The 19,808-nt window shown below is 36.4% G+C and overlaps 1 protein-coding gene across 1 annotated transcript in view; it reads left to right on the forward strand.

Annotated features, from left to right (window-relative positions):
• The window catches only part of PKN2 (protein kinase N2), a 137,033-nt gene extending 119,538 nt beyond the window's left edge, over positions 1–17,495 (forward strand). Inside the window, exons 9-22 of the mRNA XM_063427311.1 lie at positions 2,222–2,365; positions 3,928–4,003; positions 4,826–5,000; positions 5,446–5,575; positions 7,235–7,371; positions 7,526–7,601; positions 9,116–9,207; positions 9,940–10,116; positions 10,738–10,800; positions 11,757–11,833; positions 13,847–13,989; positions 15,216–15,323; positions 15,616–15,696; positions 17,112–17,495. Of these exons, the coding sequence (XP_063283381.1) occupies positions 2,222–2,365; positions 3,928–4,003; positions 4,826–5,000; positions 5,446–5,575; positions 7,235–7,371; positions 7,526–7,601; positions 9,116–9,207; positions 9,940–10,116; positions 10,738–10,800; positions 11,757–11,833; positions 13,847–13,989; positions 15,216–15,323; positions 15,616–15,696; positions 17,112–17,315 (1,683 nt within the window). The 3' untranslated portion in view covers positions 17,316–17,495. The remainder of the gene's footprint in view (positions 1–2,221; positions 2,366–3,927; positions 4,004–4,825; positions 5,001–5,445; positions 5,576–7,234; positions 7,372–7,525; positions 7,602–9,115; positions 9,208–9,939; positions 10,117–10,737; positions 10,801–11,756; positions 11,834–13,846; positions 13,990–15,215; positions 15,324–15,615; positions 15,697–17,111) is intronic.
• Positions 17,496–19,808: the final 2,313 nt, after the last annotated feature.

The raw sequence follows: 19,808 nt of genomic DNA on the forward strand, positions 1-19,808 counted from the left end.
TGCCTGCAGCCCAGACAGTCTCCCCATGGCGGATTAGGACCCCTGGGGCCATGTGATCGCTCAACAGGGCGACCACATGGTCACAATAGGTGTCCATGTGTCTGCCTGCAGGGGGACTGTCTATGCTGACAGGCAGTCTCCCTGCATGTGTAAAATCATTAAAAAAAATGAAGTTAAAGGTAATAAAAAAAAATTATTATTACCGGTATATATGTGTGTATATATGTGTGTGTGTGTGTGTGTGTGTGTGTGTGTGTGTGTATATATATATATATATATATATATATATATATATATATATATATATTATGTCTATATATATGTCATGCTCTAAGTGTATTTTTATATTAATATGTACATATATTAATATAAAAATACACTTATAATTAAATTACACACGTATATATATAATATATACATAATAACTATATATATTGTGTATATATATTATAAAATACAAATAATAAGTATTTAAATTAAATTAAACATGTAAAAAAATTAACAAAAATTATATATCTATATGAAATTTTATTCTAACTGTATTTTGATATTAATATATATATATTTATATCAAAATACACTTAGAATGAAATTGTATATATATCTATGTATATATAAAGAAATAAAAATAAAAAAATACGAACTATTCATATGTCCATATACACAATTACATAAATAATTATATAAATATACACGTAGACTTCAAATATATAAATATGCATATATATTTAAATTCTACGTTCGTATTTATGTAATATTTTTACATAATTAAGTTATTTTATTGATTGCAATTTAAGGGACCTGCCTGCCAACCCAGGCCGGAAGTCCAGAGAATTTAATTTGCTATCACTGTATTTTACCCTGTAACGTTCTACGACACCCTAAAACCTGTACATGGGGGTTACTGTTTTACTCGGGAGACTTCGCTGAACACAAATATTAGTGATTCAAAACAGTAAAACATATCACAGCGATGATATTGTTAGTGAAAGTGACTTTTCTTGAATTTGTCACACACAAACAGCACTTTTACTGATGATATAATCGTTGTGATACATTTACCAGTTTTGAAACACTAATATTTGTGTTCAGCAAAGTCTCCTGAGTATAACAGTACCCCCCATGTACAGATTTTATAGCGTTTTTGAAAGTTACAGGGTCAAATATATGGGTCAAATATTTTTACATTGAAAATGGCCAGGTTGGTTACGTTGCCTTTGAGAGCGTATGGTAGCCCAGGAATGAGAATTACCCCCATGATGGCATACCATTTGCAAAAGAAGACAACCCAAGGTATTGCAAATGGGGTATGTCCAGTCTTTTTTAGTAACCACTTGGTCACAAACACTGGCCAAAACTAGCGTTCAATTTAGTTTACTTTTTTCACACACAAACAAATATGAACGCTAACTTTGGCCAGTGTTTGCGACTAAGTGGCTACTAAAAAAGTCTGGACATACCACATATTGAATACCCTGGGTTGTCTACTTTAAAAAAAAATATGTACATGTGGGGTGTTATTCAGCGATTTATGACAGATAATAGTGTTACAATGTCACTATTGATACATTTTAAAAATGTATGTTTTGAAACCGCAATATCCTACTTGTATTTATAGCCCTATAACATGCAAAAAGCATGTAAACACTGGGTATTTTTAAACTCAGGACAAAATTTTGAATCTATTTAGCAGTTTTTTTCATTCGCTTTTGTAGATGAGTAAAAGATTTTTCACATAAAAGTCAAAAAACATGTATTTTTTTCAATTTTTCATCATATTTTTTCATTTTTTTTTTAAATTAAATTACATGAGATTATATAAATAATGGTATGTAAAGAAAGCCCCTTTTGTCCTGAAAAAAACAATTTATAATTTGTATGGGAACAGTAAATTAGAGAGCGGAAAATTACAGCTAAACACAAACACCGCAAAAGTGTAAAAAGATGCCTGGTCGCAAATGTACAACATCGCAAAAACAGTCCGGTCCTTAAGGGGTTAAGAAGGTTTTTTTGTTCAGATGAACTGGCTAGGGCTAATTTTTGTTAGTTCATGATTCTTGAAAAAGAAGGAAAAAATTTGAGGCTGATCTAATAAGAAATAGTTTAACAAGGAAATATTTTAAAGTATTAGATACTTTTGAAGCAGCTTCATGTGTTATAGCTGGAAATTGCCTTACCAGGAAAAGATCTATTTATATTTGTAACTTTTGTTTGAAAACAGTCTCGGGAGTTAGAAATATCTGTGTTTTGGCGTGATTGGAGATCCCTATGTGCTGTAAAGTTTCTCCGCTTAGAAGACTTCTTGGACAACCAGAGACATGGCATGTGCCTCTATCTGGAGCCACAGGGCACCCTTTTTGCTGAGGTGAGATATCTAAAGTCAATCATTGGACATTGCCATATTAATGAAATTAAATCACAGCAGATTCATTTGTTCTGTTTATTGAAGCAGTATTTTTAGAATGTCATACCAATGATCATACTTAATGAAATACTCAGAACTTGGAAATATTGCCCTTTTAATTGTTCTCACTGGGTGCTGTACTCTGTAAAAAGTCTTATATTTATCACTGTCTTTTTTTAAACTCCTAAAGTGCCCTATTAATAAATATGGTCACGAATTCCCAAACATTCTGCCTCTTTTGACTCCAACAGTTTTTTGTTTTTTTAAGTATGATTTTTAAAGTTTAAAATGTTCTAGTATGTCTTTTTTTTTTTTTTTTTTTTTTTGAATGCCCCTATAGGCTGACATTCAATCATGTGAGTGATTTATTTTTTCCCCATTATCAATCAGATCCAGTAGGTCAACGTATGCGCGGTTGTACAAATTCATACTGTCCTGTTCAACTGCTGCTTCATGAAACCTTTAAGTTCGCGAGCTACAAACTGCTGTCCCCTAGAGTTCAGTGTAAGCACCTAGATTAGCTGAGACCTATGCTATTTCAAGGTTTCACAGTTACAATAGATAACAAAAAATGCAAAGAACGTTCAAAACCTTTGTGTGTTTTTTACACTTTTTAACACACAAGAAAATTACATGTAGGGGGCGGGCTAGACCGCCATGAAGAGGCTCCGGAGGTATCTAGCCTCTTAAGCCATATTTAGCAGCTTTTTGCACTCGTAGAGAGACTGAGAGATACTCACACGGCAGTGGAAGAGGTAGCGGACCCTCCGTGGGAAGCACGAGACTTCGGCGGCTGTGGCCTACTCGGGGTAGCGGCCCAACACAAATTGGGCTGTACAAGAGACAGTAGCCCTCAGCTCAACACATGCCACCTAAAAACTAACATTCTTGGACACAAATTGCAGCCATACTTTTCCCCTAACCACTTCTCTCTGCTAGATCTATCACAGACACGTTTCATCACAGTCTGCTCGGCTCAAGTCGTTTTCATTTTAAGCATGTTTTTCCTAGACAGCGTGTTATCGTATTTGTATTTTCTCTACACTTGCATTCTAATAGTTTCCAATGCATGTCTCACCTGAACCACACTCCGCACGCCTCCTTAATCCTGATAAGCAATATACTCCTCTTGGAGACATAATAGTAATGTTAAGCCTGATCAAAAAACAAAATGTGCAAATTAACATGCCACTGTTTAGCCTGTTTATACTTGTGTGTACACTGTTGTGGCGTTGGACAATGTTATGTACTCATCTGCACAACAAAAATAAACATTTATAAAATGAAAAGAAAATTACATGTTAAATTATCACAAAGTTTACTTCTGAAAAGAACCTGCCTGTTTATTAGATTATTAGTGTTATGATCCATAATGAAGGGAGGATGATCTAATTTGAAGAGAGGATATTCCACTACTTATATTGGGCATTTGTATTTTCCTTTAAATGACAGTGATTCACAATAATGAAAGATTATGATTTTGTTTGCAACAATTAAAATGGTCTTCATTTGTGTTGCAATAGGTTACATTTTTCAATCCGGTTATTGAGAGGAGACCGAAGCTTCAGAGGCAAAAGAAAATCTTCTCTAAACAACAAGGTAATTTTGTGTTAACATTATGCATACAAAATATTGTAGTCAAAGCTCAACCAATATGGGTCAGTTTTAAGGTGTAGCATGCAGAAAGAAATAAACCGGGTGCTTAAAGAGAGAGAACCTGTTCCCTCACCAGGTATTTAACAATCATTGAATGCAAATAATTCCCAAGCACACCAAAGATTTTAATACAAAGATAATTTTATTTCTGTAGATATACTTAATAGAAAGGTGCAGATATGCAAAACAAATACAAAAATACCATCAAATGTTCAAAAAGCGCATATTTTAAATGGAAATTGACATTTCTACATTAATCTGTTTACAGCCCTCAGGCTTTCAAGCAGACATGCCCTGTTACTTTCTGGTTTGGTTTGCTTAGTGGTGCTAAACTGAAGAGCAGACTGTTGCCCAGAACATGTTCCTTGCAAAGACTTATCATTGAGCTGCATTAGGCAGTCTGTGATTGGACAGACACAGAAAGTCTGGGCGGATTTAGAATGGAAGGGTTTGCAAAAGCTTCAGACATGAGAAGTCATTTTATTCATGAGAAGTTTATTTTATTTATTTTTTTTATTATTTTTCCTTAAGCTGAGAATAATGAATGAAGGGTTTAAAATTCCCACTAACCATTCACCGGGAAATTTAGCACTGTCAAGTAGAAATGCACCCCTGATTAGTGTGCCACTGGCCCACCAGGCCTGCTATGGCAAGTAACTTTACAGGACTACCTAGTGGTTTAGGACGTGAAATTGTATGCCATGTGACAAGGAGATCAATAATGATATTCACCATGTTACTTATACTCTGTTGCCCTCTGTTTAGGAAAAACATTCCTAAGAGCTCCTCAGATGAACATTAATATTGCCACTTGGGGACGGCTGGTTAGACGAGCAATTCCCACAGTAAATCACTCTGGCACCTACAGCCCTCAGGTCACGGTTCCTGCTTCAGTACCAGTGGTGGATACACGGAATGTGGAACTATCACCATCCGTCGGGTATTAACCCCTCCATGTTTTTCTCAATGTTGTGTGATCTTGAAATGCCACTGAAGCACCTTCAATTTTGTCTTCCTTTTTTTTTTCCCGTTTGGTTTACCTAACAAGCCTTTCGCATATTTAAAGCACACTCCAGGTTTGAATGATCCATTTTAATATATTTGTATTGTGCTTCCAAAAGTATGCATTTGTTAAAGCAAAATGATTCCAGTGATGTCTGAAGCGACTGAGCACACCTAGCCTATGAAAATGCATTGCACATTAGTGTTTTATTGCAGTATTGTAAATGGTTTGCATGATGGTGTTATGTATGCCTGGAGTGTCCCTTTAACATTGTATTGCATGTTGCAGCACTTCCAAGACGTAGCCTTGAAAAATATATTTTCTCGTAACAAACATGAAATGGACAGGTTATTTTTATTTTAATTTGCACTTAATATTATAGAGAATCTCCTATTGCGAAGTTGGACTTTGAACTTGAACCAGAGGCACCTCCTGCTCCACCTCGGACGTCTTCTCATGGTGATCTGTTTCAGTCTTCACCTGATATCAAGACTCCAAAAGTACTGCCACAGGTAATACTTTATCACCCCATCCCTAAATATGTCCCCTTTTTCCACAAATTAATTTCCTTTATTTCCCTTTCATTCTCATCATTTCCATCAATATTTGCCTATATTTCATACCCCCTCCTCCCCCCAAAATTGCTTTAAAAGAACACTATAGGGTCTAGAACACAAACCTGTATTCCTGATCCTCTAGTGTTAAAATCACCATTTAGGTGCCTTGTCCCCATTTAGTTCCCTTAAAGGGTAAGAAAACTTACCTTATTTCCAGCGCCGCTCTGATCTGCCTCTTTGACATCAGACTTTAGGATTTCAGCCAGTTCAATGCTGCAAACATAATCTTGTCTAAAATTGGCAAGTTCAGCACCTCCAGTGGCCATCTGAGAAGTGTCCACTGAAAGTGTCTCTAGGGGGCAATGTAAATACTGCTTTTTCTTTGAAAAGACAGTGTTTGCATGTAAATACCTGAAGGGAACTATTATACTCACCAGAACAACTACATTAAGCTGTATTTGTTCTGGAGACTATAGTGTCCCTTTAACCTCATTACATTTTTTACCGCCTGATGCTTTTTAATTTTTATTTTTTTTTTATTTAGATGTTTTCCTTTATTAGATTATACTGGATGCTGCCACAAGCAAATAGCATGAACTTCTGCTTTGAGATAATCAAACTTTATGATATGTGCCAAATTATAGATCCACAGAGCATGCTGAGCAATCATTGAAATTCTTTAGTCCAGTGCTTCTCATATGGGGTGTTTCATTGATATGACCAATACAAAAAAGGCTCCAGCCTTGTTCTGCAACATCCTGAGCAAAGTTTACCTTTTTATATTGCATATAGTTGATTTCTCATAGACAAAAATTGTGTGTTAGCTGAACTTGGTACAGTAAAGTATGTGTGGTCAGGCTTCACCCCTAAATATAAACTTAAAAACACTAGTTAAAGGAGTACTATATGGTCAGGAACACAAACTTGTATTTATGACCCTATAGGGTTAAAACCACCATCTGGTCCCCTCATGCCTCTAAATATAGTAAAATCTTACTTGTATTCAAGTCTGCAGATGCTTGCTTAGTCCCGGTTTCCTTTTGTCCTGCCCAGTGCCTGCTGACCTCATCAGAAGTGGTAGCCTGATCCAATCACAATGCTTCCCCATAGGATTGGCTGAGACTGACAAAGAGGCAGATCAGGGGCAGAGCCAGCATGATTCCAACACAGCCCTGGCCAATCAGCATCTCCTCATAGAGATGAATTGAATCAATGCATCTCTATGTGGAAAGTTCAGTGTCTGCATGCAGAGGGTAGAGACATTGAATGTTTGGATGCATTCTAGGCAGCAATGACCCAGAAAGGATCTCTAACAGTCATCGAAGGAGTGGCCAGTGAAGTTCTCACTAGGCTGTAATGTTAACACTGCATTTTCTCTGAAAGACAGTGTTTACAGCAAAAAGGCTGAAGGTAATGATTCTACTCACCAGAACAAATTCAATAAGCTGTGTAGCTGTTTTACAGGTTGATTTATTACAGATTTGAATTCTGTGAACCAGACGAATACTAAAATGTATTTTTCAAAACACTTCAAAGAAAGCAACACAATTTTTTTTATTTTTATTTGTTTTGTTTTGTTTATTTACTTACAGTGAATACTTTTTTCTTTTCTAGGATTCCAGACCAGACTATGAATATTCAAACAACAGAAACAACATAATATCAAAGCCCACTACAGAAATGGCAAAAGAGCCAAATATTACAGCATCTGATCTGGATTATAGTGCCATCAATGAACCTGAGGACAGACGGTACGCTTTTTTTTTTTCTTCATATCTGCGTCTGTGCCTCTCTCTCTCTCTCTCTCTCTCTCTCTCTCTCTCTCTCTCTCTCTCTCTCTGCGTCTGGGTCTCTGTTCAGATACATTTCTATAACTGTTTTTTTTTTTTTGTTCCCCTCCCACAGTATTCAGCAGCGATTTCAGTTCAATCTTCAGGATTTCCGGTGTTGTGCTGTCTTGGGTCGAGGGCATTTTGGAAAAGTAAGTTTGGTTGTGAATTTCAATATGGTTAAATTGAAAATGTATGGAGGGGTAGGTGGAATATCAGTACTTGCAATTGTAGTATGTGGCTGCTGAAACTTCCCAAAAACCAGAGTCTATTCTTTTCTGGTGGTACGATTGATGTAGGTAGTAGGATCAGGGAGCAGCGCCTGTGAAGGAATTCCCACGCTCAGAGCGATATGGAGGAGGGAAGGAAAAGACACCGATATAGTGTAGTATATTGAGATCTTAAGTGATGGTAAATAAAGAGAAAGGAATTGCACTTACAATTTTCTGGAGCCTATAATCAGCTCCAGATATGTGCGCCTGGACGGTACAATCCCCGCCTATGGATATGTAGATGGTCCTTGGATGTCCTCAAAAAGTGGGTCTCCCAGTGGTGGTAGGGTATATCTCCTTTCCAATGGTAGTAGGCCGGTATTTGAATAATTGGTGATATATAAAAAGGATAAAAACACTAAATAGTGCTCTCTGGATAATACAAAATAAAATGATTTAAAAAATGGAGGTATACTCACAAGTGCAGAGCAAATAGGATATTGCTCAATATATGTAGGCGTAGGTGGTATGATCCCCACCAAGGATATCACTCCTCGAGTCCTCCAGTGGGGGTGCTGGAGAGAGTAAAAGGAATTATGTTATAAAATAGAATAAAAAGGATAGGCTTGGAGACTCCAATAGCATAAATGAGCTATCTTTATTGGAGATAAAAAATATAGTAACATAAAACCGCTTTAAAAAACACTAACGCGTTTCTCCTGCAAAGAGGCTTTATCCTTTGATAAAGCCTCTTTGCAGGAGAAACGCGTTAGTGTTTTTTAAAGCGGTTTTATGTTACTATTTATTTTTTTTTCCAATAAAGATAGCTCATTTATGCTATTGGAGTCTCCAAGCCTATCCTTTTTATTCTATTTTATTTTATAATAGAATTCCTTTTACTCTCTCCAAGAACCCCACTGGAGGACTTGAGGAGTGATATCCTGGGTGGGGATCATACCACCTACGCCTACATATATTGAGCAATATCCTATTTGCTCTGCACTTGTGAGTATACCTCCATTTTTTAAATCATTTTATTTTGTATTATCCAGAGAGCACTATTTTGTGTTTTTATCCTTTTTATATATCACCAATTATTCAAATACCGGCCTACTACCATTGGAAAGGAGATATACCCTACCACCACTGGAGACCCACTTTTTGAGGACATCCAAGGACCATCTACATATCCATAGGCGGGGATTGTACCGTCCAGGCGCACATATCTGGAGCTGATTATAGGCTCCAGAAAATTGTAAGTGCAATTCCTTTCCCTTTATTTACCATCACTTAAGATCTCAATATACTACACTATATCGGTGTCTTTTCCTTCCCTCCTCCATATCGCTCTGAGCGTGGGAATTCCTTCACAGGCGCTGCTCCCTGATCCTACTACCTAAATTGAAAATGTGTCTTAATAAATGCAATAAAACATGCAAATTTATTTATTTTAGGTGCTCCTAGCAGAGTACAAGAATACAAATGAAATGTTTGCCATCAAAGCCTTAAAAAAAGGAGACATAGTTGCACGCGATGAGGTTGACAGGTGAGTGAAAGGAAAATATTTATTTTATGGTTTACTTTCCTAAAGTCAAAGATTAATAACACTCTATACTTTTTTTTTTTTTTTTGATGGATGGATGCAAAGTTAAAATCCTTTTGTTTGTAATGCCATAATCTTGAGATTATGTACATCTAATATTCTGAAATCACTACTATTTGAGAGGCTAGTGGTTTACCCAGGAACCATTCAAGTGCACCCAAACCAATCACCTGCATTACAAAGTCTGTTAGTCTCCTTATGTGAGAAATCAAGTGAAAATCCTGAATATCCTTAAATAGTATTGCGGTTGAGTTACAGAAAATCTTTAGCTAAAGAGATCTTGTATTGTAATACATTTGCTCAGATATTTAATGCGATCAATTTATAAGGGCATTTGTGGAGGGGATCAAAGTTTTTAGTCTGTAGAACATTTAATGTGCCTTATTGATGGGAGGCAGTTAAACCTGCTTACTGCCTTCACCACATGTAAACATCTAAATAACCATCTATTCGAAAAGGAATCTGAGTTGATTTTGTATGTTGAATTAATGGTTTTTAGGGAAAAGCCCTGAACCACCACTAGCAAAACTTTAAAATAGATGTTCATGTTAAAACAGGCAAAGAGGAACCTGTTTTTAAACTGTGCTAATTGCCGTTTTTTGTAAAGCGAAGGAAGAGTGGCCTTTAAAAATAAGTTTGACTTCTATATATATATATTTTTTTTTTTTTTTTTAGCCTTATGTGCGAGAAACGTATTTTCGAAACTGTGAATAGTGTGCGGCATCCGTTTTTGGTGAACTTGTTTGCTTGCTTCCAAACCAAAGACCACGTCTGCTTTGTGATGGAATATGCTGCTGGTGGGGACCTGATGATGCACATTCACACGGATGTATTTTCAGAACCTAGAGCCGTGTAAGTATACTTGTTTTCAGAACCTAGAGCCGTGTAAGTATACTTGGTATTTAGCTTGTGATGGACAGACGTGCACACCTGCAGATACTTTCAGCCATTATGCACATACTCGCTGGCCCTCCATACACTCCACCCACAGGTATTCCATAGGAGTGCTACACTTCGTTTGTACATTTATACTGGCCCTCTGTACACATGCCTTAATCTTGGGTTCACACACATTTAGGCCCTGCATATGTCATGCTGATTGTAAACGCATACAGTAGGTAACAATTTGTATTGGAACATTTATGGTCTGTATAAAACCAGTTTTCTAATAATCGTATTAGAATTTTCATAGTAGCATGTAGCCTAGTAACTATCTGAAGTCGCCTTCAATTTTTGTCTTTTATATTTTGAGGTTTTAATATAAAACTGTTTACAAGGTTGTTTTGGTTTTCACAGCCTAAGTAAATTACACTACTCATTAAAAAATAAAACATTTTGGAAGTTTCTAAAATGTGTTAAACTTTCAGAGCATACAATAATGAATGTGTGGATTAGAATTTTGTCAAATCATTGACCTTGCATTTTCCTAATATAGAGCAAACATACTTATTTAGGTTTTTCTTCTCCGCACAGGTTTTATGCTGCCTGCGTAGTACTTGGTCTGCAGTATTTACATGAACACAAGATTGTTTACAGGTAACTGAAAAATAAAAGGTGTGCTGTGCAGTTGTATTTTCCCAGGAGTAACAATTTGAAATGCATTTTGCTGTCATTGCAAATCACTTTATAAACCTTTGTTAGCTTGTGTTGATGTAGATTAATTTAGAAATAAACAAATATGTTTAAATGTCTATCTGTTCCTGTCCAAATCTGAGATGATTAAATTGCGTATACGCAGAAGTAAGTTCACACTGACACACGGAGTTCAGGTTAAAAGCACTTCGAGAAAATTTAATGGCATCTGATGAAAAGCGGGCTCGCAGACCCTTATAAGAGCAAAATTACATCATCATTGAATATCAAGATAGCAGTAAATAAACATCATTAATTGGATTAATTGTTAAGTGGTTATGTCAATGTCCACCCATCAATATTATTAATTGGCTCAAGAACTAAGTGGTTAGCTAAGTATCCTCCCACCGGGAGGTGGCGTTATTCTGGACACGGGTGTGGACAGATGGCTCAAGCGCCATCTTACCCAGCACGAGGCTTACTCGGTGGGAAGGGGGGCTTGGGCGTCATTTTGGGTAGTTAGTGATGTCAGACTCGTGATTAGGTTCAGTGTTCTTTTTTATGAAAAGAACATTTCATTAGAACAGCTCTCATGGCCTTGGCTATACTTTGTTACATGTTACAGGAACTCAATAAGTCCGGTGTTAGTCATGTCCTTCTAGAAAATACAGTCTCTATTCATTATACTATATGCTGTTAGGAAATTCTGTCATGTAATGTAGTTAAAATGGAGAATCTGTCATGAGGTGAAGTTAAAATGGAGTTAGTACAAAAATTCAATACAGGTTTTTAATAATTCTACATCAGTGTCATAGTACATTTCCAGGTGTCCGATATGATGAAAAATATCTTTATAGCAAGGACCATCTAGTAATCTCTAATCTGAATAGAATGTTTTATTTCCAAAATATGTAATCTAGAGATCTAAAGTTGGATAATCTCTTGTTGGATACTGAAGGATTTGTGAAGATTGCGGACTTTGGGCTGTGTAAAGAAGGTAATTTTTTTGTTTTATGTTTTTACAAATAGTTTACTAATGGCAAAACTGGCTCAACCATATCCTTAAAGTCATTTATTGCAAAGTTCTCTTTCGATAATATACTTTTGTGTTTTTTGGATTATTGCTTATTTATAAAAGTGTTGTGTGTAATGTATCATTTGCAAATACTAGTTGCAAATGAGACGTACAATTTCCTTAAACCCCTCCAATTTAAACAAACAGCTGCTTAATGTCCACTCAGAATACTATAAATATCCTTGGGAAAATAAACAGTGTTCTTCTATTTGATATTTCTCAAAATTTTAATAGTGAACTTCTTATAACTGCCATAGTTTGTAACAATTATGCAATGTATAATCCGGTAAGTGTGGCATGTAGCATGGTTTAGAATGTTTCTTTGAACGTTGCGTCACAAGTAGCAGACTATTTTGATATAGGTTTTAATTTGGATAAATCTGCTGTGCGCTTATTGCCACCTTGTGGCTTACCTGGATAGTCTTCATGCAAAAATATAAATAAAAAAAGTTTTTTGCTGTTTTTTTTTTGTTTTGTTTTTTAAATAAAAACCTTTAAATGCTCAAACTCTGACATTGTGCTATTTTTGGACATGTAACGTATTTCTGCTCCTGAATGAGATATTTTGTGCGAGGCAGGAGTGTGCATCTGTGTGCATAGCCTCCTAGAGGTAGAAAACCAAAGTGCTTGATTTTATAGAAAAATTAGTTGACATAGTACAGTGTGACCCCATGAGCCTTACTGGCATTTGATCATGGCTTTCTACGTCAAAACATGACTAGTTTCCAGATGTAGTTGTCTACTGCATTCTTAATAGAGCAGGTAACCAAAAACATATATAAAAAAATATTTTCCTCTCCTTAGCAGCGCAACCGCGGAGCATTATAATTGCAGTGCTGAGAGCGATTATATTCTTTAAGGATGCTTCACCGGCTACTGTGTAGAAGGGGTAGAGATATGACATTATATTCTCGCTCACAGCAGCTGGTGCTCTATGGAAGTTTCCTGAGAGAGCATGATTGCGTTCAGTAATGTAATTTCAATGCCATTCAGTACCTGTTGTTGCTTTCTGACCCTGCCGTAGCCATACCTACCCTGGCTGCAACATATTTGGCCTACCTACACACTTCCTTGAAGAGTTTACTTATTTTTTAAGCTTCCCTTATTGCACTGCCCTTTACAGTTTACCTCTTAAACGGCAGAGAAGTGAGCAGTGAAACTCAGGGTATGGTTTTACATAATTAAGCTGCATTAACTTGTGATTATCTTGGAGTTGCCTTCTTTATGGAGTTAAATTAATGCAATGTAAAAATACATCGTAGATCTCTCTCTCTCTCTCTCTCTCTCTCTGTGTGTATATATATATATATATATATATATATATGTGTGTATGTATGTATGTATGTATGTATATATAGATAGAGAGAGAGAGAGATGATTCAGGCACTCACCCTTAAACGACTTAAAGTTTTCTTGCCTTAGGTGCTACCAGCGTCTGAAATATGTAGCCAAAGATGAAGTAGGAGCACTCAAAAGGACTTTTTCCGTGGTTTTAATGTGGTAAAAAGGTTTACAACAAAGTGTAACGCATCAAATCAATCGACGTTTCGACCCCTGAGGGTCGATTGATTTGATGCGTTACTTTGTTGTAAACCTTTTTACCACATTAAAACCACGGAAAAAGTCCTTTTGAGTGCTCCTACTTCATCTTTGGCTATATATATATATGTATATGTATATGTATATGTGTGTGTGTGTGTATGTAATTCTTTTAACTAGTTTGTAGTGCAAAAACTATCCTTTCTTCATCGCCCTTGATTAGCTGGTAACAAAGTGAAAGAACTTCCCCAAAGCAATGGTGGCTTATTTAATCACTTATAATAAGCAGAATTCTGCCATTATTATTCATCCGTTTCAAGAAAGTAGTATACAATTCACATGCATTTTTACTGAAATAAACTTGAATGTAGAATTTAAGCATATATGCATTTTTAGGAATGGGATTTGGTGACCGTACAAGCACTTTCTGTGGAACCCCTGAGTTTCTGGCGCCTGAAGTACTTACCGAGACATCGTACACTAGAGCAGTTGATTGGTGGGGCCTTGGTGTCCTCATTTATGAAATGCTGGTTGGAGAGGTAAAAAAAGTTATATTAAGAATTTGTAAGTGTCCTTATTATGAAAGAAGTTTTGAATGCTGTAATTTTAATAATTACCTGAAACTGAGCCTGCAGCGGTTTCCACACCAACATTGTTGCATTTTCTGTTTGCACCAATAGTTTCCTTAGTTTGTGCCACATATTTCCTGTTTGAACCCTTCTTGAACATTTCATACTGTCTTTTTTTTTGGGGGGGGGGGGGGGGAGAGGGAGGGTGGGAGGGAGGGAGAGGGATTTTTTAATAGTGGGTTTTTACTAGTCAGCATACAAAGAGAGATGCAGTTTTCCTGAAACGTGTACACAGCTTTCAAGGTATTTTTGTTTAATTGCATTTGCAATTTAAATAATTTTATGCCTTAATCAGGAAAGAAAAAGCAGTAATACAAATCAGAATGTGCTATTACTGCCATGGCTGGGTAAAGCCACCAGCTAGCATCTCGTGATGATATATCACCGAGAACTTGATGTTTATTTCCAAGTAGGAGACTCATCCAGCAGTGTCCTTCTATTCATTTTGGACAAAGTTCAAGAACAGAATTTCACTTGACAGTGCTTCATACACCAGTCTATTGTCCTGTTGTAGTTTCACATATCTTATAAATTACATTTTTGAAGATTCTTGTTGATTAATGGGACTATTCTTGAAAATTCAGTATGTGTGTGTATATGTAATACATTGCTAAACACAAATACACATACCAGTCAAGCCACAAGACTTTCTTTTCCCACATAAATCTCACTTTAACAGTGCTCTCACTGCTGCAAGGGATTCTGGGTAGGTGTATGCAAATGAGCTCAACAAAGAACTACATTTTTGCCTCATAATTCCACTTCATACATGGATTCCTTGCTGTATGCAACCGTTTTGAAAGACAACTCAGTAAGAGGAGTAAAGCCAGTGAACCACTCATGGACAGCTGTTTCGTTGTTAATGCAACTCATCAATCTTTGTTGAGCTAATTTGTCTACACCTACCCAGAATCCCTTGCAGCCGTGAGATCACTGTTAAAGTGAGATTTCTGTGGGAAAAGAAAGTCTTATGGCTTGACTGGCGTGTGTATTTGAGTTTAGCAATGGATTAACTATCCATTTACTTCAAGTGGAAGGGGGTTTCATCCACACTGCATTTCTGTTGGTATGTGTGTGTGTATGTTTTATTTATTTTTTTATATATATATATTCATTTATTTTGGGGGGGGTTTCAGTCCCCCTTTCCAGGTGATGATGAAGAGGAGGTGTTTGATAGTATTGTGAATGATGAAGTCCGGTATCCACGATTCTTGTCAACGGAGGCCATCTCAATAATGAGAAGGGTAAGTTGGCAACAAATTTTGTTCTAATTCTCATTTATTTTATAACCGTGAGATTGTAGATTCTTATTGTTATCTTTTTTTCTCTTTGTTGCTCCAATTCTTGGCAGTGATGTAGAGGTGGTTTTCATTGACTGGGTAGCCATGCCTACAACATGGTGATCTGGTCTTTGTAATTTATACTCAATGCAAAATTGAATAAAGTGATAACGTTACCAGAGTGCAAGCACAAAAAGGATGGAATTTTGTGAAAACGTCCTGACTTTAAAAATAATAATAAAGCTTTCCTTTCTAGCTTTTGAGAAGAAATCCAGAGAGGCGCCTAGGAGCAAGCGAGAAGGATGCAGAAGATGTGAAGAAGCACCCGTTCTTCAGAGTAAGTCTGTGCTTTATGCACATTTCAATGTTGTATAGATATGAGTTATGTTTTCCCCATTTGTTTTTTAATGTTTTCGTGTATCTTGCTTTTAACCAATTTCCATCTAGCCTTCAGTCAGTCTAACAATGCAGTCTTAAAGCATATGCTGGAACATGTATTTTCTTCATTCATTTCTTGCTACCATCTGACACAAGCTTTAACGAAGTACTGGCAATGATAGGTCTAGCTGCCCTTGGGTAAACATAGTTTTATTTGTTTAGGCCCCTTTAAAATCAGGATATTTAAAAAAAAAAATTCTTCTGATCGTAACCTGTCTTTGAAGTGTGGTATAAGATCTTCATCTTGTTTTTTAAGCCCAATCTTGCACTTATTGTTAAATAAGAATACTTTCTTTTCTGGTGAATATTATAGTTTCCAAAGAATAGACTGGGGTGGCCAGTGGACGTTAGAGTCCCTACAGATTTGTAAAACTGATCTAAAACCACAATTTATTGAAGTATATTAAAAAGGAGCATAAGTCTCACACACTCACACAACAAATAATCCCGTAAAAGGAACTATTGAGCTCTGCAGTCCTAATGGGGTAAGGAGGGTAGCAGAATGTAGGAGGCTAATTAAATGAAATAAAAAGGTAACGAAACTAGAAACCTATAATGTGTAAGCCTCACTGACCAACAGGTACAAAGAAAGGGTGGGTAAGCTGTAACCTAAAATCTACACCTATTCTATATATATAAATGAGCACAGTTAAATTGGTGGAATACTGTAACAAAAATGCTTAAACAATGTTGCCACCTGTTGCTTTGCAGAATGGGGAGAAAGCTGTCACAAGGGAAAAGGCACACAAAGCTAAGCCTTGACTGACTGACTGACTGACTGACTAGAGATATTACGTCTTCAAGGACACAAAGCTAAGCCTTCACTGAACTAACTATAGATATTACGACTTCGAGGTCGCTAACTAGAATAAATAATAAAGCAAATGAAGGCTTAAAAAGTTTATGCAGCCACCCATTCACACTTGTAGTGCTGTTGCATAGGGAATAAGCCTTCATTTACTTTATTTATTCTAGTTAGCGACCTCGAAGTCGTAATATCTCTGGTTAGTTCTCTGGACTTTATGTCCACTGGCCACCCTAGTTTATTTTGAATTTTTTTAGGGTTACCCCTTTTAAAGTTCCCTTGACACACTACAGGTCCCATTAAGGGACATCCTGTACTTTCAATATTATAGTTTGACTTGGTTTAGATTACCCTCAGTGATTTGTTAAATTGTCCTTTTCTCTATTACACAGCCAGTTGATGAGGAAATTTAAATGCTTTGCTCTTTTAACCTAAAATGTTTGATATAGTGAAAATAAAATAACCATGTTTCCTGGTGAGTCTTATATTCTCCTCTTCTATTTTAACAGCACATAGATTGGATTGCCTTATTGTCAAAGAAAGTGAAGTCCCCCTTTGTACCGACCATCAAAGGACGTGAAGACGTGAGCAATTTTGACGATGAATTTACCTCAGAGGCTCCCATTCTAACCCCTCCCAGGGAGCCAAGGTTATTATCCGATGAAGAGCAGGAGGCATTCAGAGATTTTGACTATATTGCCGATTGGTGTTGAACCAGGACACTGTGAAACTGGAGCGAACTGGCTCATAAGATGACTGCATAGAAGCAAAAAAAGTCCTAACCGCTTTGTGCCATCTTCAGTTCCTGATTATGTTATTTCTTAAATCACATGAAGATTCTTTTAAATTTTTTTTAATATATGAACTCTGCCGAAGAGTAGCCACTTGCAGAATTTGCCCAATTTTATTTTTTTACACTGAGCACTGGAAAAAAAAATTGTACGTCTGGTCCAGCTGAACACAAGGATGTATGCTTTCACATCTGTACTCTGTCATTTGCTTTTGGGAAATAGATGACTTCTGTTGACATGCAAATAGGTTGTTGGTTCAAAAGAGAATGGTGCTTTCAGCTTTCTCAGAGCAGAAATCCTTTGAAATATTTTCTCTTTATTTGAGAAAGATTGTTTTTGGTTTTTTTTTCCTTCCCATATTCCAATACGTATGGATTGGGTTCTACTAACCGTGATGTGTTGTTGGGGTGTTTTTTTCTCGTTTTTTTTTGTGTTTCCTCTATCAACAAGGCTTGAATGTCTCACTTGAGTAAGGCATGAGTCTATATTATTTCTAGACAAGAAAGTGAAATGCCTGAATGCAAGTCATATGTAAAAATAATCATAGTCTGTATCCCCAAAGACCATCCTACATACTAAAAATCCAGTCATAAGCTTATTACCATTCCAATTGGCATTCGGTGCAGGTTCATTCAGAATCATGATCATGAACATGATGGATGAATCAATTGCCTAGGAATTTCACACCACTCCAGGATCTTGTGAGACTAAAACCTCTAAAACATTTCTGCACATTTATAGCACTAACATAATCTGATGCACAGGTTTGAAATGTGTGCTACAGTTTTTATCTTGGATTTTAAACTTTTTTTTTTTTTTTTTAAATCTCCCCATTTTAGATCACTCCAAGCACAGTAACCACCACAGTCCACTTTAGTGGTTATGGTTCCAGGAGTGCTCTGGAGCCCTCCCAGATCAGACAGTTCATTATAGAATGGCTTGGTATCTTACCTGGGTTCTATCAGGCGCCGTTAACTTCATCCTCTACTGCCAGAAACTGCATCACTAAGCTAAACATGGTGGTGCAGGACATATCATATTGATTAGTAGAGCTGGCTCCAGAAGAGGGCTGACTGGTGCCCGGCAGTCCCCGAGTAAGCTGGCAAACAAATTTACTATCCTGAGAATGGTGCAATGGCACTTATGGCACCATAACCACTTCAAAAGACCGTAATGGTTATGATGCTCGGAGTGTTCCTTTAATTGGCCTAAAACAATGGCTTTTACAGAATTCCACTGTAAGTGACATTTTAGATCTGTAATTCCCACACTGTGATTCTATTTTTAGATTAATGGTGCTCCTGTCCTTACTAAGCAGAACTGACCGTTTTCTCTAACCACATGGCTGAACTTTTACTTGAAATATACTGCAGTAAAATTTCTGTTAAAACAAACTCGTAAATATCAAAGTCCAAGTGTTAGATGTTTGTAGAATATTTACTCGGTATCATGAGGTTTTAAACGATTGAAGAAAATCAAAATGTATATATTTGTAATTCCATGAGATATACCGGTAGATGGTTCTGGAATATGCATAATATATTTGACTTGTATATTTCCGAGCAGAACTATGCTGTGAATATGCGCCTCAAACTTCAGTATAGTTGGTAGTGGGCATATATGGTTGGTATCCTCCTTATCGAACTGATTAGATCTTTAAAGATACTTTTACACTAAGAATAGAAATGATCTATTTAAAAAGGCTTTAATTTGTATGTTTTGACGTTCACATTCTTAATCCTTGATTGAGCATGTTCATACTCCAAAGTGCATTTTACATAATTCAATTAATAATGTCCTAAAATGACATTCTATATTTCATGTTATGCCCCAGCAATATTGGAACAAACCATTTTGGATTAGGACTTTAACATGTGTTTGATTTTACAGTTAGAATTGTATTGCAGTATATTCCTTGTGCATTCTTTTAAAGGAACACACTTCAAGGATTTACAGGGTGTCCCTGAAACCTCATTTTATAAAAGTTCAAGTTTAAAAAGAATTTGCCACTTTTCTAACACCACTAAACAACGCCACCTGGCTGTGAACCAATTGTATTTTACTTTTTTTTGGGGTGGTGGATCAATGTAGATGAAAAGTAAGGCAATGAGAAACTTTCTATTTGAAGCCACCTTTTAAGTCTTTTACCCATTATTCACCTGGTCTTAATGCCTGTGGCAGCTGGTTTTCAAACCGCAAGATAAAACACTAATTTATTTTTTTTGCATGAAGGAAAGCACATGTTCATATTTAATCAATGCAAACAAATCGGTCCATAAGTGTTAGCCAGTTACCATTTTAAACCTTGTCCATGATTGCATGTGACTGTGAATAACAATTTTTTTCCAAAAGCTCCTTTAATATGACCATTGCTAGAGCAGCTAAATCAGAATTGTGAATGACAATGTGTATTAG

The sequence above is a fragment of the Pelobates fuscus genome, chromosome 7 (assembly GCF_036172605.1).
Source record: "Pelobates fuscus isolate aPelFus1 chromosome 7, aPelFus1.pri, whole genome shotgun sequence".
In the NCBI taxonomy this organism is placed as follows: domain Eukaryota; kingdom Metazoa; phylum Chordata; class Amphibia; order Anura; family Pelobatidae; genus Pelobates; species Pelobates fuscus.